Source organism: Arachis ipaensis, chromosome B9 (assembly GCF_059453495.1).
Source record: "Arachis ipaensis isolate K30076 ecotype BB chromosome B9, ASM5945349v1, whole genome shotgun sequence".
NCBI lineage: Eukaryota > Viridiplantae > Streptophyta > Magnoliopsida > Fabales > Fabaceae > Arachis > Arachis ipaensis.
Window position 1 is genome coordinate 1,135,165 of NC_142444.1, and position 24,332 is coordinate 1,159,496.

At 31.0% G+C, this 24,332-nt stretch overlaps 4 protein-coding genes, 1 long non-coding RNA gene and 2 other non-coding genes across 8 annotated transcripts; 2 read left to right on the plus strand and 5 right to left on the minus strand.

Annotated features, from left to right (window-relative positions):
* Nucleotides 1-105: 105 nt before the first annotated feature.
* On the minus strand, nt 106-3,907 carry LPA3 (Low PSII Accumulation 3). The gene is made up of 12 exons (XM_016318959.3): nt 3,477-3,907; nt 3,028-3,058; nt 2,466-2,558; nt 2,284-2,346; nt 2,065-2,176; nt 1,833-1,918; nt 1,387-1,445; nt 1,191-1,293; nt 1,047-1,107; nt 890-972; nt 734-814; nt 106-416 (listed from the first exon to the last, which is right to left on the minus strand). The coding sequence occupies exons 1-12, from the start codon at nt 3,833-3,835 to the stop codon at nt 357-359; spliced, it is 1,191 nt and encodes a 396-aa protein (XP_016174445.1). The 5' UTR covers nt 3,836-3,907; the 3' UTR covers nt 106-356.
* A 629-nt stretch (nt 3,908-4,536) lies between these two features.
* TRNAM-CAU (transfer RNA methionine (anticodon CAU)) lies at nt 4,537-4,608 on the minus strand. The gene has a single exon. It is a non-coding gene; the product is annotated as a tRNA-Met (tRNA).
* A 3,840-nt stretch (nt 4,609-8,448) lies between these two features.
* LOC107617201 (uncharacterized) lies at nt 8,449-10,419 on the minus strand. The gene is made up of 3 exons (XR_015900008.1): nt 10,271-10,419; nt 9,514-9,572; nt 8,449-9,180 (listed from the first exon to the last, which is right to left on the minus strand). It is a non-coding gene; the product is annotated as an uncharacterized LOC107617201 (long non-coding RNA).
* Nucleotides 10,360-10,431, minus strand: TRNAM-CAU (transfer RNA methionine (anticodon CAU)). The gene has a single exon. It is a non-coding gene; the product is annotated as a tRNA-Met (tRNA).
* Nucleotides 10,432-12,627: 2,196 nt separating this feature from the next.
* LOC107617196 (beta-ketoacyl-[acyl-carrier-protein] synthase III A, chloroplastic) lies at nt 12,628-16,714 on the plus strand. Its single transcript, XM_016318960.3, has 8 exons — nt 12,628-13,084; nt 13,416-13,564; nt 13,800-13,936; nt 14,033-14,138; nt 14,224-14,342; nt 15,338-15,402; nt 15,483-15,705; nt 16,219-16,714. Exons 1-8 carry the CDS (start codon nt 12,951-12,953, stop codon nt 16,438-16,440), a joined length of 1,155 nt encoding a protein of 384 aa, XP_016174446.1. The 5' UTR covers nt 12,628-12,950; the 3' UTR covers nt 16,441-16,714.
* EMB2739 (embryo defective 2739) lies at nt 16,039-18,663 on the minus strand. 2 transcript variants are annotated; one of them, XR_001614845.3, is made up of 3 exons: nt 18,509-18,643; nt 16,766-18,264; nt 16,039-16,672 (listed from the first exon to the last, which is right to left on the minus strand). XR_001614845.3 is itself a non-coding variant. In XM_016318957.3 (2 exons), exon 2 carries the CDS (start codon nt 18,237-18,239, stop codon nt 16,830-16,832), a length of 1,410 nt encoding a protein of 469 aa, XP_016174443.1. In that variant the 5' UTR covers nt 18,240-18,264; nt 18,509-18,663; the 3' UTR covers nt 16,705-16,829. The 2 variants fall into 2 exon arrangements, 1 of the variants encoding a protein (XP_016174443.1); XM_016318957.3 differs by lacking the exon at nt 16,039-16,672 and having other exon boundaries at nt 16,705-18,264; nt 18,509-18,663.
* Nucleotides 18,664-19,863: 1,200 nt separating this feature from the next.
* On the plus strand, nt 19,864-23,605 carry LOC107617197 (ACT domain-containing protein ACR11). Its single transcript, XM_088499666.1, has 10 exons — nt 19,864-20,383; nt 21,194-21,251; nt 21,396-21,521; nt 21,704-21,798; nt 21,960-22,044; nt 22,149-22,208; nt 22,521-22,576; nt 22,766-22,871; nt 22,999-23,067; nt 23,384-23,605. Exons 1-10 carry the CDS (start codon nt 20,211-20,213, stop codon nt 23,444-23,446), a joined length of 891 nt encoding a protein of 296 aa, XP_088355792.1. The 5' UTR covers nt 19,864-20,210; the 3' UTR covers nt 23,447-23,605.
* The last annotated feature ends 727 nt before the right edge of the window (nt 23,606-24,332 follow it).

Genomic DNA, 24,332 nt, shown 5'->3' on the forward strand with positions numbered 1-24,332 from the left:
GCAAACATATCTGGTTAGAGCAAATTTTTTTATTCTAAGTATGAGAGGATCCAAATCAATTCCGCAAGATAGAGAGATTAATGGTCTTTTCAGGGATATGATGGGTTTCTTTAACCTTTTATCAATCTAATTGCTGGTATACTTTGGTGGATTCCCACAATTTGATTTGTTACAATTGGGTTTGGAAATTCCATCTGATATTTGTTTGCAACAATTCAACTATAAATGCCACAAATGGGTCACATTGGTTTCAAACTGAACAGAAAATTGGGAATATTACATAAAACTTACATTAAAATTAAAAAAAAAAAAAAAAAACAGAGAGAATCTCTTATAGTAGTTTTACAGTGTAGTGATCAGCTCCTCCATGCAGAAGATGCTTCCAAATCAAAATCTTCTTCCCACCATGTGCTTGCCTGCAATATCAAATGAGGCAGGTAAAAGATTTCAGGCATGTTTGACAAAAGTTTCTTTATAATTGAAAAAACTAAAAGTTGATTTTTCTTATATGCTACTATCTTCAGCTCCAACAAAAAAAAAAAAAGCTTAAAACTCGCAAAATCCTGATTATTTCTAAAATTTATCCAAATATGTGAAACCTGGCTTTCTTATACAGTATTTTGGCAAAATAAGTTGAATAAAAGCACCCTTATATGTGAATAAGAGACGCGCCAACAAACAAGCAACAAGCATAAACAAAAACATAGACTGATAAACTAACAAAATAGAACACCTTGTAGCCTCTTCGAAGAAATTCTAGAGAGCTTCCCTCCTCTTCTTGAAGTCCCAAGACTCTCAACAACTCTTCTTTGGCCTACATCAGTTTAAAAGTTAATATCAAAGTGTTTACAGTTTAAAAAGTGAAAAGAGTTAAAGATGGTGTATTTACTTCACCAAGGGTGAAGCGGATTGCGCTTTCTGCTATGCAAGCGTAAGAACCATCTGCTTGCTTAAGCATCACCTGCCAAGGACCTGAACAACAAACTATTAAGTAACAATTTAGTGCACTGGTTATATACTAAGATCAAAATACCATATAGCCATACCTGGATACTGGCGGAACACTGCTCCACTGTAATTGACAATATAAGGTGCTATTGCAACTGTCTTAAAAACATAAAAAGAAAACAATCAATACCAATTATTTGAGAAAATGATCAGGTAAAAACAATTCAATAAAGAAGAGGCACCTTTGAATACTCTCTGATTCTAATGTAGAATACCGGAGTAAATTGTGAAAGGAAACGGTAATGCAAATCTTTGGGAGGGAAGCCCAAAAGGCCTAAATCGGCACTGTAAATTCAATACTAACTCTGTCAAAAATAATTATATTAAAACTATGGATTTAGGCACAGCAACATGTATGTATATATAAAGAGAATATACCGTAGTGTGTCTAGTTCAAGATTAAATAGAAGTGTTGGTGTAGACACGGCAAATTTTTCCTGCAAAATTCAAGAGGTAACAATATATAAAATACATTAAAGTAACTACCACCTACATGAAACGAGTCAGAAATATAACCTGATCAATAGCTAATAATTAAGAATTTAAGAATTGCTTATACAGCCAACAAAGGCCATCAAAATCTAGATTTGGAAGAAAATAGTATACAAAAAAGAGTGATACATGCTGTCCCAAAATCAAATGAAAGGATTCAAGCTTTATATTCCATTGCATATTATCACCAAAGAAAAAAACTAAATATTTTCTGAATGGATAAGCCAACAACAACCCAATGCAAATAAAGAATAGCGAAATTTCATAAGCACATCAAATATTAAAAGTGAAAAGAGGTTCAAGAAACATTCCAAATGGCAGAGACACCATACCACATACTTCTCTATATTTGCAAGTTCACGCGTACTGCAGTTAAGGAATATGTAGAGTGATGGAGGCTCATTAGACTTCCATCTATCTGCAATTCAAGTATCAAGTCATCGTGCATTATTATTAATTTTGAATTTTTGATATATTCTCATCCCTAAGTTTCGAACATGATAATTTGGAAAAAGTTATTAACTTAGTACAATATCCTAGTGCCATTTTCCCCAAAGAACAAACCTTCATTTTCATCTTCAAAATCAAAATCAAGGGTGTTCCTAACGGACCGGAAAAATGAAGTCATAGGTCCAGCAGGGACATCATCTAAGGAACCAATGGTAATGCCATCAATCTGAATTCACAACAAAAATGACACTTCAAAATAAGAAAGATGCAGGAAAATAAGATAAATCCATTAGAAAGATGGGGAAAAAATCATAATAAGTGTATTTTCATTACCGAATCCAGAGCTGATTTGAACAACTCGGAGGCTCTGCGCTTTTCTGGCTTATCAGGGAAGACCTACAATCGGGAACATATATCATAAGATCTTCTCCAGAAAAACAGAAGGTAAAAATTTATTCACGAGAATAAATATTTCTTCTAAGTAAGGATGGGACGAAAATAATGCGTCTTCTTACTAAGCAAGCTCGGGTCTCCTGTTTCTCCTGGAGCTTTTTCACAACAGCCAATGCGAGTTGAATGTTGGCATCAATGAACTCATCTGAAGATCCCTTGAAATATTTAGGAATTTGAGACAATTATGTGCAATGTTTTGAGACGCATGCCTCACAAAGGTCAAGTAACCGTGAATTAGAACAATGTCTCTTGAAGCATGAAATTGATGTTAGCCTAACATAAAGCATAGACATGAAAATCAACTAAACGGACTTATATGTCGACACACATGAACTGTGCTCACAACCAATAAGAAATAAATGTCATTTTAGATCAGAATTCAAGTTAGCCGTGCGCCATATCTTAAAATGTTATGTTATTGATTGTGACAATATCCGCAAGTGCATCTAAGAATCTGAAGCTAAGTACTAATGAAGAAGAAGTAAAAGTTGACAAGTTAAGGCACTCTCAACTATCATTAATAGCACTACAATGGAAAAGTTGCAGCTACATATAATGAAGGGCCAAAACTGACAAACATTAGTCACTTCATAACATTTGTTTCATGATAGCAAAGAATAGTACCTTATAAGAACTTATGTTGCTGGGCAAGGGCCTGCATACACAACCCAAGGGAACAAAAGTCAGGAAGAGAATTACAGCAATAAAAGCCACACCTAAAAGCTCAATTGTTAATTGGAATCCTGAAGAGTTATAGGTTAACAACATAGGAAAAGAAGATAATAATAGTATCTAGTGTCCAAACAAGAAACTAAACCATTTCCAAAATAGCAATATGATGCTAACTGTCACACAGGAACATAGAAACCATGTAAAGCATTGCATTAACCATTGAAAAATCAATAATAAGCTTTACTTGAACAATAAATAAAAACGACTATCTTAAAGACAAAGTATCACTATGCATGGACGAAGACTATTATAAGTTACAAATTACAACAAAGTTTCTAGCTTTTATTCAAAGTTGAAGCTTTTTAGAAATTGTGAAAAAAGAAATGCAAAAAGAGATGTACGGGAAATCGATCTCGAGGCGAATTTTGGCGTCTTGGAGAGCAAAAGCGAGGGAATTGGCTGCATCAGTGACGAGAACTTCGTATGATTTGGGCTTGTAAACGGAAACACCTGCCTTTGGATCATAACCTAATTCTGATGAAGATGAAGATGAAGCTTCTTCCTTAGCAAGGCTTTGGATTCTGGTGGTGGTGGAAGTAGTGAGCTTGAATGGGAATAAGGGGTTTCTGAGAGAATGTGAGGTTGAAGAAGAAGAAGAAGATGAAGATGAAGAAGAAGAAGAAGAAGAAGAAGAAGAGAAGAGAGGAGTGAAGAGTTTGTGAGGTGGAGAAGAGATGGAAGAAGCGCAGAGAAGAAGCATTGTCACACAACACCCCAATTACGTATGGATTATTATGGATACCAATATTAAATGTTAAATATTAAAAAATACAAGCCAAAAAAAATATCCATTATGCTAAATAGTTTTTTTTTTTTTTTCCTTCTTCTACTGTTTTTCCAATTTGGTCAAACAAAGATTAATTTGTCAGCTATATTGAAGAATTTATTATTGGTTAATAAATTATTATATATGATTTAAAATTTTAATATTTATTTAAATAAATAAATTATTCTATTAATTTAAATTTATTTTTAATGCTAAATAGTTCTTCATTATAATAATTGTTTACTTTATTTATTTATTCATATTTTCTATTTTTTGTTGATTAATAGTATATAATTACTTTATATTATACATAATTATTGAAGTTGTAAGAATATGCAATTATAACTATACTTAGATGTGTAAATTATTAGGTTAAAAAATAATTATTTAAATAAGTATGCATAGTTTTCCTTAAGAGACTTAATTTTGTAATTATTTTATTATTTTTTTGGAATACTGTAATTTTTTATTTTATTTCCGTAATATCTTAAATGTTTTTTGTCATGGCGCAATATGTTTTTTTAAAAAGTCATATAAAAATTGTTGGGCCATATATGTTGCCTCCTTTTTATTTGGTGTAAAAATGGGACCTGAGCCCAAAAACTCTGCTAAGTAGGAGAAACTTCTCTTTTCAATATCAGAGCCTGGTTTCGATCCAGGGACCTGTGGGTTATGGGCCCACCACGCTTCCGCTGCGCCACTCTGATGGCTGTTAATGGTAAATCGCTTATTTTGAAACTATTATGATCTCCAATGTCCACAACCCTGATCGAGCCTTTATTAGTCTTGTTTCTATTTTTGTTGGGCCTTGTGCCCTCACTTAATTTATAAAAAAAAAACGTTAATATCAATGTTTGGAATAATTTATTACGTATGTCCAAAAAGAAAAAAAAAATAATTTATTAGGGGAATCAAGTTTAACTATTGAGGTGCCTTGAGTCCTTGTCTTGGCAAACATGCACAGGGTTAAGGGTCCCAAACATGGATCAATTTTTCCCCACCATTTATTAGTAGGAAAATTTGGTTTAGAAATTTATATAAAATGTAAGCCAAATGTGATTGTAAATTTAAAAACTCTCTCTTGCCCCTTCTTCTCATATAAGATTTAGAAAAAAAAAAATTATGAACATAACATCTACGTATTCTTACTTAAACTTTTAAATTTTAAATATATTTTAAAAATAATTTATATATAACATCATATTTTTAGATGTATTATAATTAAAAAAAAATTATGAATATACTATTTACATGTTTTTACTTAAATTTTTAATTTTTTGTGCATCTTTAATCAAATTAATTAAGTATAACTTACTTTATTTAAAAACGTTAATATTTTCAACTAATAATTAAATAATAAATATTAGTTACATTTTATCGAATCAAAAATCAAAAGATTAATTATATTATTAACATTTATATTTAAATTCTATAATTTTATGATTTTGAATGTGTTTTAAAAATATTTTGTATATAATATCATACTATTATATGTATTATAATTAAAAAAAATTATGAACATACCATCTATATCTTCTTACTTAAACTTTTGATTTTTTGTGTTTCTTCACTCAAACTAATTAAGTACAAATTATTTTATTGGTAACAACTCTATTATTAAGACCAAATAAAATCAACTGCGTTACAATTAAATAAAAATAGATTATTATGTTTATTTTTAAATAACAATTATGTTTATTTATGCTTTATCTTATGCTCCACCTGCAGAAGATGACTATGCACCATGTCTAGGGGTGGTAAAGCGGGCCGGCCCACCCCAACCCTCCTAGGCCCGCCCTATAAACGGGGCGGACTGGCCCGCCCACCAAATAAAATGGGTTCAAAATGCTAGTCCGTCCCACTTTATGGCGGATTGGCGGGCTAACCCGCTTCTTTTTTTTTGAAAAATAAAATTTATTAAAATTAACCAAAAAATAATAATTAAAAAATCAAATACAAATAAAAAATAGTCAAATTATAATATAATTTTTTTACTATTTTTTTAAATTTTTAACTTTAATAAAATTGTTCAAAATAATATTTGTCAATAGAATATCTTTATCTTAAAAAATAAGTCACATAATTTGAGTATATATACGAAATTGTAAAATAAAATAAATAAAATTAATAACTAAAATATAAGAATAAAAACAAAAAATGAAAAAAAGTGTTTAAAAATTTTATAATAGTAATCACTCTTTTATTTAATAAAAAAATAAAAAATAAAAATCTTCGACCCGCTTAGACCGGCCCGCCCTGCCCCGCCAAAACCCGCCAATTTGGCGGTGCAGATTTGGCGGGCTCCAAATCCTAACCCGACCCACCTTTTTTTAGCGGGTTTAGCGGATCGGTCTGACGGAGCTCGACCTGTTTTGTCACCCCTAACCATGTCTTTCACATCATATTTTTTATGTTTGTTATCAGTGTGCTGGGATTGGAAAAGAAAATATTTTATGAACACAAATATAGTAGAATGAAATCACAAAAAATAGCCTTAATAATGGTGAATCATAAGATTTTAAAGATTTAAAGTGTGCCAATTACTTCTTTCGTTTCGAAACTATATACAGGTACAATCACATAAACAAGGGGGCAAATAAATAATAATAACAATAATAAAAGAAGAAGAAGGTGCTATCTGACTTCATCATGAGAACATTTTGGATGAGTTTCAAAACGAGAAAGTGGTGTTATCACATTTAAGAATGTAATGTAAAAGAAAGAAGAAGAAACCGTGTTTTTTATATGAAGTAATGTAAAAGAAAGAATGAAATAATGTGAAAATTCAGGTGAAATCGACTTCATGTAAAGTTGATATCTGAGAGCTGTTATATAAAAATTTAGTCAAATCAATCAAATTATCTATCGGCTCTCAGTTATCAACTTCACGTGAAGTCGACTGCACTTGAGTTTCCACCATAAAACAATAACTAACTATGAAGTTAACAAGAAGTTAGAAAATTTTAAGTTTTTTAAATTATAAATATGTATCTAAAAAATAGAGATATATTTTTTTCAATATTTTATTGGTTCTTATTTTTTAAAATTTTACTTTAATTTATGTATTTATTCTTATTACACCTAACATTTTTTATTTATGTGTAATATACATTCTTATATATGTTATAAAAATATGATTTGATTCCATTAACTTGTCAATTTTTTTTTTTTTAAATTTAAAGCTAAAGCACAAAAATATATTTATAGATATTTTACTTTTTTAACTAAAAAATATAATATTTTTATCATATTTGTTGAAATTCTAAGTTAAATATGAATATTAATTTTTGAAATAGAATAAATATATTTTAAATTTTTTGCATCTAAAGATAATATTTTATCTATGTTAAAATTATTTAGATGGATAAGTAATTGTGAATATAGAATTATTTAGGATGGATAGAACTAAGTACATATTTTTATTGAAAATACGAATTTAAAAATATTATATTCAATTCTCAATAGTGAACCTCTCATTGAACTATTATATGTTCAAAAATTTTTTGAAGAAATGAAATAATTTTAGGTATATAATTTTTTGTAAAAATCTAATTAATTCAAGTTATTTATTGTCGTTGATTAAAAAAGTAAAGTGAAATGACAATTTAATATATATTTCTATACTCTTAAAATATTATTTATTTATTTTTCTAACATTTTTTATCATCTAATGATCATATTATTATAATTTAATTCAATAAATTTATTTATCATTATTTGATTGAATAAAAATTCTATTTTATTTGAAAATTTTAGTATTTCTCAATCTCAAGATCATCCATGTTAAATTATTAAGAAATATAACTGAGAGCGAGAAAACGTCACTTCATTCGAGAGCATAGTTGAGATAAGAGAGCTTAGCTCTTGTGCTTCTTTGATCTTCGTCAACCAAAATCTTCTGCATCCCTAATAGGGCTGAATCACAACTCCACTGTGGGAAAAGAGATACGGATACGAGTTTGATGTGTTGGAGACCAAAATTCTGAAATATTCTTTATATTTGAGTGTAACACTCATTAAACCCTAAAACTTAAATAAAATAGTATATATGGTTTTAATCTCATTTATCCAAATCAAAAGTAATAATGATTTATTTAATTTAATATTTATGACAATAAATGAGATAACCGTTATATAAGTCATTTAATGTGAAATTACTTAATTTGTGATTATAATTAATATATATGTATTATCCATAAATATATTAAGAAATAATAATTTCCTAACAATCTTCTACTTGGGCTATACATATATATTTGTTATGCATGTTAGCAAATCAAACTATGGGATTACATAGACAATAAATGCAACATGATTCCATGAAGTTAAATTCTCTCATGTTTGAAGCAAACATGATCTGGTTAGAGCAAACTTTTTTATTCTAAGTATGAGAGGATCCAAATCAATTCCGCAAGATAGAGAGATTAATGGTCTTTTCAGGGATATGATGGGTTTCTTTAACCTTTTATCAAACTAATTGCTGGTATACTTTGGTGGATTCCCACAATATGATTTGTTACAATTGGGTTTGGAAATTCCATCTGATATTTGTTTGCAACAATTCAACTATAAATGCCACAAAATGGGTCACATTGGTTTCAAACTGAACAGAAAATTGGGAATATTACATAATACTTACATTTAAATAACAAAAAAAACAGAGAGAATCTCTTATATTAGTTTTATAGTGTAGTGATCAGCTCCTCCATGCAGAAGATGCTTCCAAATCAAAATCTTCTTCCCACCATGTGCTTGCCTGCAATATCAAATGAGGCAGGTAAAAGATTTCAGGCATGTTTGACAAAAGTTTCTTTATAATTGAAAAAACTAAAAGTTGATTTTTCTTATATGCTACTATCTTCAGCTCCAACAAAATAAAAAAAGCTTAAAACTCGCAAAATCCTAATTATTTCTAAATTTTATCCAAATATGTGAAACCTGGCTTTCTTATACAGTATTTTGGCAAAATAAGCTGAAAAAAAGGACCCTTATATGTGAATAAGAGACGCCAACAAACAAGCCACAAGCATAAACAAAAACATAGACTGATAAACTAACAAAATAGAACACCTTGTAGCCTCTTCGAAGAAATTGTAGAGAGCTTCTCTCCTCTTCCAAAAAACATACACGAAGTAATTAAAGAAGATTTATATCTTACTGTAAACATCATACATAATAGAATTCAATGAAATTATTTAATTCATATAATCGACCCACCAAGTGAAATAAGACTTTGTTGATGTTGTATGTATAGCATTTGTTTGTGTCTTTGTGAATTCCTGTTTCAGAGGAAAAGGGAGGGAGAGTCAGGTCTTGAAATGTTACATTTTAAACCTTTACACTCTAAATTCTATAATTCTAACTCGCAAATGTTATAAGCATTTTTTCCCTGAACATATAAGTAACAGTAATCCTCTATTTTTTTTTTAACACAGCTTCAAAGGTTGTTATGCAGTGTCATAAACATATAAAAACGTCAAGAATCTTTGGGAGGGAAGCCCAAAAGGCCTAAATCGGCACTGTAAATTCAATACTAACTCTGTCAAAAATAATTGTATTAAAACTATGGATTTAGGCACAGCAACATGTATGTATATATAAAGAGAATATACCGTAGTGTGTCTAGTTCAAGATTAAATAGAAGTGTTGGTGTAGACACGGCAAATTTTTCCTGCAAAATTCAAGAGGTAACAACATATAAAATGAGTAAAATGAACATCATCCGTACTATCCAGAATAACCATCCGGATACTAGGGATAATAAACATCTCATGTTATAAAACCACTTATTTCAAAAGCTTAAGCTGATTTTGGGGTTCACCAAGAATCGAACTTTTAATCTTTTGGATCTAGAACTCTAATATCATATCATGAAACCATTCCTCCCAAAAGCGTAACCTGACAGGATAATGTAACACTAATGGTCATATCTCTAATACTTCCTAAACCTCCATTGTACACATTGTACGCTTAGACCATTGACTCTCTATACTTATTCATATAAAATACATTAAAGTAACTACCACCAACATGAAACGAGTCAGAAATATAACCTGATCAATAGCTAATAATTAAGAATTTAAGAATTGCTTATACAGCCAACAAAGGCCATCAAAATCTAGATTTGGAAGGAAATAGTATACAAAAAAGAGTGATACATGCTGTCCCAAAATCAAATGAAAGGATTCAAGCTTTATATTCCATTGCATATTATCACCAAAGAAAAAAACTAAATATTTTCTGAATGGATAAGCCAACAAGTCAACAACAACCCAATGCAAATAAAGAATAGCGAAATTTCATAAGCACATCAGATATTAAAAGTGAAAAGAGGTTCAAGAAACATTCCAAATGGCAGAGACATCATACCACATACTTCTCTCTATCTGCAGTTCAAGTATCAAGTCATGCCATTTTCCCCAAAATCCTGTTAAAGTGGGAGAAGCTTCTCTTTTTTATATCAGAGCCTGGTTTCGATCCAGGGACCTGTGGGTTATGGGCCCACCACGCTTCCGCTGCGCCACTCTGATGGTTAGTAATTATAAGTCGGTTATTTTAAAACTATTATGATCTTTATTAGTCTTGTTTCTAGCCTTGTGCCCTCACTTAATTTAAAAAAAAAAAAAAGCGTTAATATCAATGTTCGGAATAATTTATTATTACGTATGTCCAAAAAGAAAAAAAGAATAATTTATTAGGGGAATCAAATTTAACTATTGAGGTGCCTTGAGTCCTTGACTTGGCAAACATGCACAGGGTTAAGGGTCCCAAACATGGATCAATCTTTCCCCACCATTTATTAGTAGGAAAATTTGGTTTAGAAATTTATATAACATGTGAGCCAAATGTCATTGTAAATTAAAAACTCTCTCTTGCCCCTTCTTTCATATAAGATATTGACTTATTGATTGAGTATTTTTATTACTAAAAGAAGAATTTGATTTTTACATATTGAGGTTGTGTTTAGATAAAAGTATTTTAAAATTTTATAGAATTTTAAACACATAGACATTTATGTTTTAATTAAATTTTAATCAATTGCAACATTTTTTATTTGGATGAAATAAATATATTACTTGCATTTATAAAATTTTTTGTATGGGCAATGTAATTAAATTACTTCTATTGGTTTATTTTTCTCTCATTTGACTTCTTTTTTTGTTAATTTTAATTAAGATAAAAGAATGAGAAATTAAAATCCATTTACTATAAGTGAAAATTGAAATCCTTTATTTTAGCTAATTAAAATTATTCATTAAATTTTCTTAAATGTTATAATTCTTCTATTGAATGCCCAAACACAATTTTGTTATAAATTATTTTAAATATTTTCCATAATTATTTTCTTTTCTTTAATAATTTAATGACCCCATCCAAATACACTTTGAAAGTATATTTGATTAGAAGATAAGATTTATGCTACACTAGCTTTATTTTCATCTTTTAAGTTAATAATATAGTTAATTTTCACCCATATATATTATTTGATTATTTTAATAACTATGCAAGAAAAAATACTACAATTAGTTAATGAGCATAAATCTTTTTAAATTTGATAAAGCATCAAAGTCATACTCTAAAATAATTGATTAATTAAAAAGTATAGTTAGTAATACTCATAAAACATTAAACTATTTTTTGCAAAGCAGGTAGCCAGATATGTAACTACATTAATTAGTACTTTAAATTAAACACATGATTGTTGCTTGGAAGAATAAGGATGGTATTGGTGGGTAGTGGGTTACAACAATTGAACAAGCCACAAAAGCAGTTGGATCAATAACACAAGAAAAGAAAATGATGGTGATATTATATTAAAAGTGAGCTATCAATCAATTATTTATATAGATTATATATATTAGAATATAAACATATATTAAAAATATATAAAATAATATATGTAAATACATATAATAATTGTTCTTTTATACAATACTTTTATGTATATTTTCTTTCTTTTTTAAAAATTATATCTACTCAATGTATAATCATCTATATATTATCATATAAGAATAAGATATTAGCCACTAAATAAAAAGTAAAACTAAAAACAAAAAATTATGTCTTTATTTTTATTTTTCAAAACAACTTGTATGTTTTATATCTAATTATCTATATTATTATCAAATAAAGCCTACTAAATGAAAAATGTGTGTTAATTGATTAATTCTTCTATATTAAACAAAATAAGTTAATTTGAAAAGTTTAATTTTAACTTAATAATAATATAAAAAAATTTACATAGTCATTTGACTACAATTCCAATTTTTTAAATGATTATTAACATTTTAAGTGACAAAATAATTATCTGACTGATCTTTTAATATATGATTAGATACATGTGTATAATTTATTTAAATCAAATTAAATAAATTTAAAATTCAACTTATTTAAAAAATAAGTGAGTTGAAATAATAATTAGTTTGAATTAATCAAATAGTTAATTTATTTATTCACTTAAATAAATATTCAAATTTTATCTTATATAAATAATAATTCATTAATCAACAAAATGTTTAAATAAAATTTTGATTACATAAGATTTGGATTTTCTAAAGTTTGAATTTTACTTTAAAGAATAAAGTATAATCTTCTAGACTTGAATAGTTTCTCTTTTATATTTATTTTTAGTCTCACTTATGAAATAAATAATAAAAAATTACACTTTATTTTTTAAAGTAAAATTCAAATTTTAGAGGATTCAAATCCCGTGACATAATCTCTAATTTTTTTTGTTAATGAAAAAGAATTGACAGGTTTTTTTTTCTTTTGTAATCTCCGCCGCAAAACGGCGACACATTAGGCACCGCTTTTGTTTGGTTCAATTCGTGTGCGTGTTAGTTTCAATTCCCAACGACTCTGAAAACACATTAACATAACAAACAACATTAACATCTCTCTCACAAAATCTTACTTGGATTTTGACGATCTCACTCTTTTCTTCTCTTTTTTCAGTTCGTTTTTTTCTTTCTTTCTTTCTCATATGACATAATTCACACACAAATACATACATCAATCTCTTTTGCTTTTATAGTTTTCTGGTGCAAAAATGCCAAATGTATCTTCTACCTTCTTCCTTGCCCCTTATTCTTCACTTGGGTATCCCAAAGTTGTTTGCTTTAGTGCACTCCAAGGCAAAGCTTCTTCCATTGATTCTTCTCCTTCCCAATCTCCCATACCCAGGTCTCTTTCTCTTTCCAAGCTCCATTTTTTAGTCCTTTTTTGTGCTTAACTTAATTCTGCACATGCCGTGTTTGTTAATTTGCTCCACTGAACACTAGCTTTGACTTTCATACTCATTTTTTGGAATTTGATGGATTTTGGGATATAATAATTTCTTTTTGTTTTCAAAACTTATCTGATGCTTGTAATCATTTCTGCTCATTCTCAAAAGGTTACAATTTCTTGCATCATGGTTGAATTTGGATTTTCCAAGACATATGTAATTTCCTTGTTTTGGGGGGGTCTTTTGTTTTCTCTTTCTTATTTATACAAGTAAACTCTTTGTTTGCAGGCTTTTTAGCAGGGGATGCAAGTTAGTTGGATGTGGTTCAGCTGTTCCTTCTCTTCAGATTTCCAATGATGACCTCGCAAAAATAGTTGATACTAATGATGAGTGGATATCAGTTCGTACTGGGATTCGTAACCGCCGAGTTCTTTCAGGTTAGTGAATTGCTATTTGCTACTGCTAGAGCTACTATGGTTAGGTTACATAGCATGTTCTTAGGGTGGCTCTAGAATTTAGTTGCTGTAGAAGTCAATGGAGCATCGATAACTTATAAAGCAGGCCATTGTTTCCGTGGATTCATCACATAAATATATTGATAACAACTTGTTCAAAATATCATTCGAAGTCGTATTGTGTGGTGATGGACCTGGCTTGATGTTGTGCTTGCAGGCAGGGATAGCTTGACAACTTTAGCAGTAGACGCGGCACAGAAAGCTCTTGACATGGCAAAGGTTGATCCGGATGATGTTGATCTAATATTGTTGTGCTCGTCTACTCCAGAGGATCTTTTCGGCTCTGCCCCTCAGGTATGGGTTAAGGCTGGACTATAAGAGAAGCTGCACAACTGTATCAAATGATTGAATCACTTTCATGATCTCTTATATTGTCCTTATGAATTTCAGATTCAAAAGCACCTTGGCTGCAAAAGAAATCCATTGTCTTATGACATTACAGCTGCTTGTAGTGGATTTGTGTTGGGTTTAATCTCAGCGGCTTGTCACATTAGGGGTATGGATTCATTATTTTGTTGAAATGAGGTTGTAATATCTTTTTAATCTGGTGAAAAAATCTCTGTTTATCAATATGAATGTAGGTGGTGGGTTTCAAAATGTCCTGGTAGTTGGTGCTGATGGTCTTTCAAGATTTGTCGACTGGACTGACAGGGGGTCCTGTATCCTTTTTGGAGATGCAGCCGCTGCTGTACTAGTACAGGTAAATGTAAACCTTCCTAATGGTGTCTGTCATTTATAGCAGTATTCAATATTTCCATTTAATAAGTTGAACAGTCGAACATCATTTGTGACTGGGCAAAGTATTTGATGGAGCTCTTATAGAAAGTTCCATCAAATGGAGTTGACTAAAATATTTATAAATTGGGAACAAAACTCTTAAAAAAAATTTATTAACGACCCCTTCTTCTTCATGGTTGCAATCCTCACCAATTCACCATACTCTATTTTATCCAAACTCTGCACAGTTTAAAAATTTGACTCAGGTTTACTCATCTATGAATATTAATTTAGTATTTACAAAGTAATATTTTGTATTTAGTTGTATCGATCAGATCCACAATAATTATGTCACATTAGTAGTAACTTTGAACCAAAAAGCAACCTTTTTTATAGCAACCTTTGTTGGTCTTGTTTTATAACGATGACTAAAATCATCTTCGAACCTTGAATCTGTCCGGGAGACCCATTTTGGTCGCCACAGTGTTCCCACTGGCAAGAAAATCTTCCGACTGAAACAGAAGACCACCAATGGAGTTCTCAGGAAGAAGTTTCAACTGAGTTGCTGCCTAATGACCAGTAACAATTTCTCGTTATCTTTCTCTTCGTATTTCCATTATTGAATAATGAGAACACACTAATCTTAGTGGCTTAGTGGCAGTGCAAAGGGTAGTATTCTTTTGAGTTAAAAGATTTTTTTCTTTTTTCTGTTTAACCTCAACCATAGAGAAGAGACTGATAAAAAATTGTTAATTATTTTGTTCCCAATCTATAAATCTAGAAAAGTGAGATAGGACGAGTTTTAAATATTTTAGACAGCTCCATTTGATGGAACTTTTTGTGAGAGCTCCATGAAATACTTTGCCTTCTTACTGTTAATTTTAGCTTATTATAATGTTTGCATTGTTATCTTCTCAGTTTGAGTTGAAAGGAAACAAAAATTGATGACATTGCTCCCGTTTTACGATTATACTGCAGGCTTGTAGCGGTGATGAAGATGGTTTATTCGGTTTTGATTTGCATAGTGATGGTGATGGTCAAAGGTATGTGCTCCTTGCTCCTCAATTTTTTAATGCCATTCTCTTATGTTTTGTGACTAAGCATCTGATTTCACTTCCTGTAGGCATTTGAATGCTACAATTAAAGAAGATGAGACCAATGATGCAGCAGAATCAAATGGTTCGGTGTTCAACTTTCCTCCCAGGCGACATTCATATTCATGCATTCACATGAATGGCAAAGAAGTCTTTCGCTTTGCAGTGCGAACTGTTCCACAGTCAATTGAAGCTGCCCTACAAAAGGCTGGTCTACCTGCATCGAGCATCGATTGGTTACTTCTCCATCAGGTATCGGGAACATATCATCTGATATCTAAGAAAGTGGTACCACTGTTGAATGTTAATATAATCTTTATATGAATGTTGTCCAAACTCCATGATTCTTTTTCTGTGCCATCATGTGAAGTTCCATATAGCTATTAATTTCTTATTTATCTACTTTCTTGCTAAACCAGTAGGTATCGAGTTCATTCATTCTTTTGGTTTTTGTTAAATCCTATTATTGAAAATGAATTTAAAGGAGAAAAAAACCGTAGCTTGATAGAATTTTTTGCAACCACCAAATCACTAACTCCACAACACTGCTTTTTATAATATCATTTTGCTGAAAGAGAAGCAATAAGTACAAAAAAGGATGAGCATTCTCAACAAGTAGTCAAAATGACAAAGTTAAATCTTAAGATAAACCATTGAAGATTAAATATCAATGCCTTTGCATGACAAAGCTGAGTGGTAAAATTTAACTCATGATTAGTAGAGTATAAATTGGGTAACTTGCTCCTTATTTCTGAACAAGTGTAGGCAAACCAGAGGATCATTGATGCAGTCGCTGATCGGTTAGAAATCCCCTCGGAACGTGTAATATCAAATTTGGCTAATTATGGTAACACAAGTGCAGCTTCTATTCCGTTGGCTTTAGATGAAGCAGTTCGGAGTGGGAAGATCAAGGCAGGCCATACTGTTGCGACTGCCGGCTTTGGTGCTGGTCTTACTTGGGGATCAGCAATATTGAGATGGGGCTGAGCGAAAATTGAACCTGTCCAAACACTGTTACACACTTGTAGAAATGAGGGAGAGTTTTGCTGTTGGATAAAAGGATCATGCAGCATTCTCAATTCAATTAGTTCTTCATTTTTGTCTTCAATTCATAGTCTGATATTTTTTCCCCTTTCTCCGAGTTATGTATCTACGATTCGGATTGATCTTATAATGGCATTTTAGCCAAGAAGCTCTCTTGTTGCAAAATGAATTCAGACTGCAAAAATAAGAATTTGAATGTTAAAATAGTTTTTCCAAATGAAGTTTCAAGAAGTGGGCCTTTTATTTGTGTGCATTGGTTGCTACATACTCAACATTCTTCAGATAATGAGTTCAAATAAAAGACAGATTTGGCAGAAATCCATTACAGCATCCTAGCTTTTTACACCTGATATCAACCTTCCCAGACCCTCTTTTAGAGTGGGTGAAAGTGCAGGACAATAAGTCAAAACATCATATGACTGAATCACACCCTTCTTGGCAAGTAACTGAAGAGCTGATGATACACCCTTAGCTATGAGAATCTTATTCTCCACCTGAACATCATAGTTGTCCACAAGATATAACAAGAACTCAAGAAGATTGTGTGTGATGTCAATGTACTTCTGAATAGAATGCACCATCAACAAAATTGCAGGCTCTATGTTCATCACACTGTCAACACTTTCATCAAAAAAGAGCCAATCATAAAACAGAGCAAATTTAACACTTCTCTCAACATAACTGCTCCTACATGACTTCAAAAGCCAGCCTATAACAGCCCATCGAGGAACAATGTCTGATTGAATGATCTCATTAGGTGGATGGTGTGCACAACATATGAATCTAACTATATCAACTATGATAGTTTCTCTATCTGGTTCATGAAGAAACTTCTGAAAAAACCATATTTGGTGCCTCTTTTGATGTCCCAATTTAACATATGTCATCAAAAACCGCAATCTGGTCTCCATCTCAGGATTGATTCTAAGCAAAACATACTTGCTACAAGTTCTTGTGCGGTATAGCTGCAAAACATTTACAAATCTTGAAGTATTGAACTTTGATGGACAAAGCATCAAATCCTTCCAAATATCTCTAAACTCAAGAACATGAATCAAATCCTGCAACAACCGAATGAAATCCCTGCCGATTCTTAAACACAAGTGAAACTCTTCCCTCACAATCTTCACACACAAATAAACCTCCAACCTCCTCAAAGTCTCAAAATTTTGATCACTCGGCCTGTTGGTTCTACAATGATCAGCCAAAACTCTAAGAAACACATATAAAGCACATGACAAAACATTCGGTTCTTCTTCCAACAAGCACTGCCACTTGTTCAAGAAAAGTGTGGCCATCTTCAAACACAACCACAAATTTCCATCACTGAAATCACCTCCATTGATTTGCCTCAAAAGGGACACCAAAAGCGCATCGAAACCAATCCCCAACACATAAATCATTTCCTCAGCAACCCAAAGTAGCTGGCTTTTCACAGAACCAAGGAGCTTTGGGTACAACTGGTGAACTACTTTGATGAGTAAATTGATGAACATTGCATACCCATCTGTTATTATGCCATGTAAGTGCTTGATGTGGGTTTTTGCAAAGTGTGGTTCGGTTAGGATGCCATGGAGGATTGCACGGTTAAGTTGGGAGTATTGGTCAGGGTTTGGAATGGATATAGAGAAGGAAAAAGGGGGTCTTAGATTTGGTTGAAGGGACTCAAAAGCTTGTCTCAGAGATAATTCAAGTTGGTTTTCAGCTTCAAAAGGAGCCTCCACAATGAGCTTCGATGCCATGGAATAGAAGAAGCTTACTTTGATTCTGAAAAACCGTTAGGAGTTAGAACTGTGATCAGAAAAGTGATTGATAGGTTTTTTTTTTTTTTCATTGTTTGGTTCATTCAAAGAGAAGAACACCATCAACTACTGTAACAGCAATCAATCATATTTCAACAAAAATCATATTTTGAAGTGAAATTTCAGTGTACAAATCCTTTGTGGTGAAGATTATAATGCATAATTGTAAATAAATGAAATTAATAAAATGAATTCATCAAATTACGTACCAATTCTCTCTGTTCATTGCTTCATGGAAAGAAATTGAAGGAAGGTTGCTTCTGGACCTCCACAAGAGAGAGCAGGGAGACGCGACGGCGCTAAGCTGAAGATATCACTTTTGCGGCGGCGCTGATGATTTGGGCCTTTCCGGCCCAATGGGCTCATGTTGAAAAAGATACAAAAAAAAAGGTGGCCTTTACATAGAGGCTAATTTTTTTTGTTATGGAAGTAGAAGTGGTGATATACTTTAATATTGTAATTTTTGGTATTTTTTAAAACGGTGAAAAATACACAAATTGGAGAGTCTGATTTCTGTACTTCAAATTTTTTTATTTTTTTTACCATAAATCAGACGGTCTGATTTGTGTACCTCTCACAAATCAAACGGTCCGATTTCTGTATCTCTAATAAATCGGACGATCCGATTTCTGTTTCTTTAGTTAAACGATTCCACATTTGAGTATAACACCCCAACAATCCATATTTTAAAAAAATACTACTACCACTCCAATATTAAAAATAAAAAGTTCTTACATAGCATGTAGCATTAGTTAGTAGTTGGTGAGTATAATTTAGGGTAAAAAACATATTTAAGTCAAGGGAAGAAACTTGTTACACAAATCAGCCAAATAAAAATCTGATTCATCAATCAACCAAAGCATATTATTATGTAATTCGAAGCAACTTCTTTCGAATTACATTCCTACATAATTCGAAACAATATAGTTCGAATTATGCATAAGCGTTTTGTGAAGGTATATCGAAGCAACTTGGTTCGATTTACTCCTTGGTTTTGTTTCTATATAATTCGAATGGGGCTGATTCGAATTACTATGCATTGAGCTATTACTCTATTACAAATTTTTATAGTATTCCAAACATATTTTAAGTTATTTTTAAAAATTATTTTACATAGAATAAAATTTTTTTTGTGGTATAATTTAAAAAAATATTAAAAAAATTTATTAAATTATATATTTACTCAAATTTTAAATATAATACTCTTCTACATAATTAATAATTTAAAAATTAAAAAATTATTTTATTTCATGCGAAATAATTAAAGAGAAGACTAAATTTAAAGATAAATATTTATGCATGTAGTCAAATTTTAAATAAAATACTCTACATAATCAATAATAATTTAAAAATTAAAAAAATATTTTATTTCATACAAAACAATTTATATTTACCTCAATCTATTATTTATACAATGTTATAGCATCTAAAAAAAAGTTAACAAAAAATTCAAGAAAAAAAATCTTTATTGAAATGTATAATATCCACCAAACGTGTCGCTTTTCAATGTTGCTTGTCCAAACAAAATCTCATCAAATCGAAGACACACTCTCCCAACAAGATCATGAATGGACGGCTCAGATTGTTCCTTCTCACTTTCTCTCTCATCATCTTCTCTAGAGAGAGAAACAAATATGAATGAAGGAAATGAATGAATGAATGAAACAATGCACAGCACATTGTTTTCTCTTTCTTCTTTCTCTATCCGAAAAAGAGGATGATTCACCCATTCTCTGCAAGTTCCCTCACCCACATTCATATTCCATGCAATTTCGCCACTTTTCTCTAACCCCATCTTTAAAAATCTAATCTTTTTCTCTTCCATTGCTTATTTTCTCTGCTAAAGTCAAAAGTTTTCACCTTAGCTTGAACTTGAAGAGATTTTATTACTACTATAATAATTACATTAAAATGGCTATAGCTATGGCTGCTTGGAGTCTTGGACCTCAATTCAGTGCTTTTGATAGCACCAACAGCTTTAGACCTTTGGAAAGGACAATTTGTGTTGCTCCTTCATTGAAGACTTCTTCTGGGTTTGTTGCAACTACTGCTACTAAGCTATCATGCATTATTCACAGCAGAAGGTAAACTGAGCTATTGATTACTTTTTATTTGTTGTTTTTTCAAATCTCTTTGACCATACTTGTTGATAGATAATCATTTCATAACAATTCTATTTTCTGTTGATGATTAGTTGATTTGAATGTTCTTTGGTAGTTATTGTTGTTGTTGTTTTTGCTGCTGTTTTTGTAATGCATGGAATTGTAATTTACTTAATTCAATTAGTACTTCTAAGAACTTTTTGTTAATAGTGATCCTGTGGTACTGATGTTTGGATCCTCTGCTCACTGCTTATGGTAATATTCAATTCTGGCAAATGATTTGTTCTATTTCTTCAGCCCCAATGTTTCTAGCTTGAATGATATCTGGTTGTATCATATGTAGAGTTGAAAACTTAATGGACTTATATGTAGTCAGATTCTGATTAAGGAGAAAAAAAAATTGCAGTTATTTCTTTTGAATTTTAGCTCATGTGCACTTTACACCACTAAAATTTCAAAATGTGTGATTTTTCGACACCCTGAGGTTGTCAAATAGTGCATAAAAAGCCTTTTTTTATTAAAGTTCCAAGATTGTAAACTTCACAAGCCAAAGTTCAAAGGGGTTAATTGTATATTTTAGTCTGATTAATTAAACTAGGAAGTAAAGTGCTGAAAGTGAACCATGAACTATTGAACTTCTATATTATTGCCAAATGTTGGTTTTTTTTTTTGAAGGCTATTGAACATGTAAAATTTGCAAAGTGAGTGTGGTAAGATGTAACCTTCAGCTAGGACTGCATCTGAAAGATGTGTCCATTTGTTTTATGTTAATTGTATGTACCCTTTTGTCAGATTGTCATCTTCCGGAACTACAATTATACCCCGAGCAGCACCTGTTACTGATGTGGAGGTATTGCTATTTAATGTAATATCAGCATATATGAATGTTGCTTGTTGCATGTGAATGATCATTGCTTCATTTTTTCTAGTCTTCTTGACTGCCATTGGTGAAAATTTGTTTTTTTTTTTTTTATTCTGTTTCTGTGGAGAACAGGATGGAAACCAAGGCATCACCGATACCGTTCCAACTCCAATAGTTATAATTGATCAAGACTCTGATCCAGATTCAACCGTGGTCGAGATAACTTTCGGTGATCGGCTTGGGGCTCTTCTTGATACGGTTGGTTAGCCATGCTTTGACTTAATTTAAGCTCTTATTAATTCTTCCTTTTTATATATATATAAATTTCTATATTGCCACAACATAGAATTTGTGGATTTCCAACTTTCTCTTTTATTTGGTTTTGTTGAAACATATTTGATAATGTGCATCAATAAAATTTACTCTCTGTATGGTTGCAGATGAATGCACTAAAAAACTTGGGTCTCAATGTTGTTAAGGCAAATGTTTTTCTTGATTCCTCTGGCAAGCACAACAAATTTTCGATCACAAAAGCGTAAGTGCGACATCATTACACATTATTTATGTGATGTTCATAATGCATGTTACTATCCAACCATTGTATGTCTCATTAGGACTAATATCTTGGATCAGGTTTTTCAATTAGCTTTTGTATTAATTCATTGGATATGTATGTTGCTGGAAATTTGTTTACAGTGATACTGGCAGAAAAGTGGAAGATCCGGAGTTGTTAGAGCAAATTCGTTTGACAATTATAAATAATCTAATTCAATATCACCCGGTATGCTTCCCTGACTATTCTCCTTATCATTGAAGCATGGTTTTGTTTAGATGCCGATAGCGATTCCTCTGCTGATTAGAGTTACATGTTTCATACTGGTTTAGGAATCAAGTTCCCAATTGGCAATGGGAGCAGCTTTTGGACTTTTACCTCCAAAAGAGCAGGTGATTAATGTCTACATTTTATTTTCACTCATTATGGTAATAATTGGTCATTGTAGAAATAGAGCTAAATTAGAAAGTAGGATCTGGTGTTCATTAGACCTTTAATTTCAATCTCTTTAATCTGTATTTCTTGATCTTAAACTGCAGCATAAAAGCTTGAGGAAGCGAAGACGGTAGAGTAAATTTTTAGGGCCACTTCTTGAATCTTAATAGAACTTGCAAATATTCATCAACAATGTAGTTGACTATTCATCTCTGGACTCTGATGACTAATCTTCTCTGAACTTAATGATCATTTTTCATATCTTTCAGGTTGATGTGGACATAGCAACCCACATAAACGTTTCCGCCGATGGTCCAAATCGAAGGTAAAGCATACATTTTCTTGCTTCTTCCTTACATAACTGAAATTCTGATCCAAATAGCCTCACATAGTTTTTGAGGTCTTAAAAAAAGTGCTCAGTTCCGCATTTGAATTATTATGTGTTACTTCTTCTGACCAATACATATATGCAATTGCTTAATGCTTTTTTTTTATATGTTTTTCCTTTTTGTAGTTTGTTATATGTTGAGACAGCTGATCGACCGGGATTACTGGTTGATCTTGTAAAGATTATTACTGACATAAACATTGATGTTGAATCTGGAGAATTTGATACTGAGGTATGTATATCATGTTACATTATTATGGCCTTCTAGTAATTCAAAACTATTTTTATCAATTAAATAACTCATTAAAAAAATGGTGAAATGTGCGAATCTTATCGAAAATCTTCGTTGCCGAATCTAGGGTCTCTTGGCTAAGGCAAAGTTTCATGTTAGCTACCAAGGCAAAGCAATTATCAGGCCTCTCCAGCTGGTAACATTATTCCTCCATTGATTCATAAGAAATCAAGATTTCTTTACATGCAAGTAACTAAATGTGTGTTTATTGAGAAAGTTGTAGGATTTGAATTATCTCTATAATTTCTATTATATGAGAATGAATTGTATGAGAGAAGTTGGTTTTACATGGTAAAATTACTAAAAGAAAAGTGTGGAATGGTTATTTATATTATTAAATAATTAAATACTTAGAGTCAATTTGATAAAATCATAGTAGTTGTGAAATAATCAACTTTTACTTATAATCATAAGCTTCAAAAGGTTAATTAACTTTTTCTACTAATTGGCAGGTTCTTGCTAACAGCTTGAGATATTTCTTAAGGCGTCCATCAACTGAGGAATCCAGTTTTTAATGGTATCTCTTGGTACAAAAATACAGAACAATGTATTTTCCCTTTGGAATACATGGCCACCATGGAATTGTATAATGCTTTGCATTCTTTTACTTTGGTCATTTAATGGAGAATGTAGTTAAAAAAAAAAACCCTTAAAACATAAAATTGTGTTTCACATGGATAGGATTGTAAATTACTACCGTCTATTTTATTATTATACAACTAAAAATTGTATGAAAATCTAAAATGCTAGAATTATGTGTAAAATGGTATGAGTCAAATCCAAACCGATCTAAATTAAACCGCTCATCCAATCCGATTCAATCCGAAAACCGATTAAAACCGCACTAATTCGGATTTGATTGGATTCTATTTTTTGTAAACCGCTGGATTGGATCGGATTTCGGATCTACTTTTTATAACGATCCAATTTAATCTAAACCGCACAATGTGCTATAATATTATTATTTTATTATTATATTTACAATTATATTTATAACATGTTTAATTTGTTATACATTTTTCTATTATTTATGTATTATTATTATTTAATAAATATTTTATATTCAAAATGTTATTTATTTATTTATTTTAACTAACCTATAATTTTATTTCTATTGTTATGTTATCATTAGTTTTTTAAGATATTGTTAAAACTTGTTATGTCATTGTTGATTATTTAAAATTTGATGTTGAGACTTGTTATATGTATTTAATTTTTTTTATTTAAAAACCCACAAATCCAAACCGATCCAAATCGCTTGTAATCGGATCGGATCGGATTTCCAAAAAAAATTTATCCAATTCAAACTACACCGCACATTAATTAAGCGTTTGGATCAGATGACTTTTTCCATTAAAACCGAACCAAATTGCACCGCGAACACCCGTTATGAGTTGATAC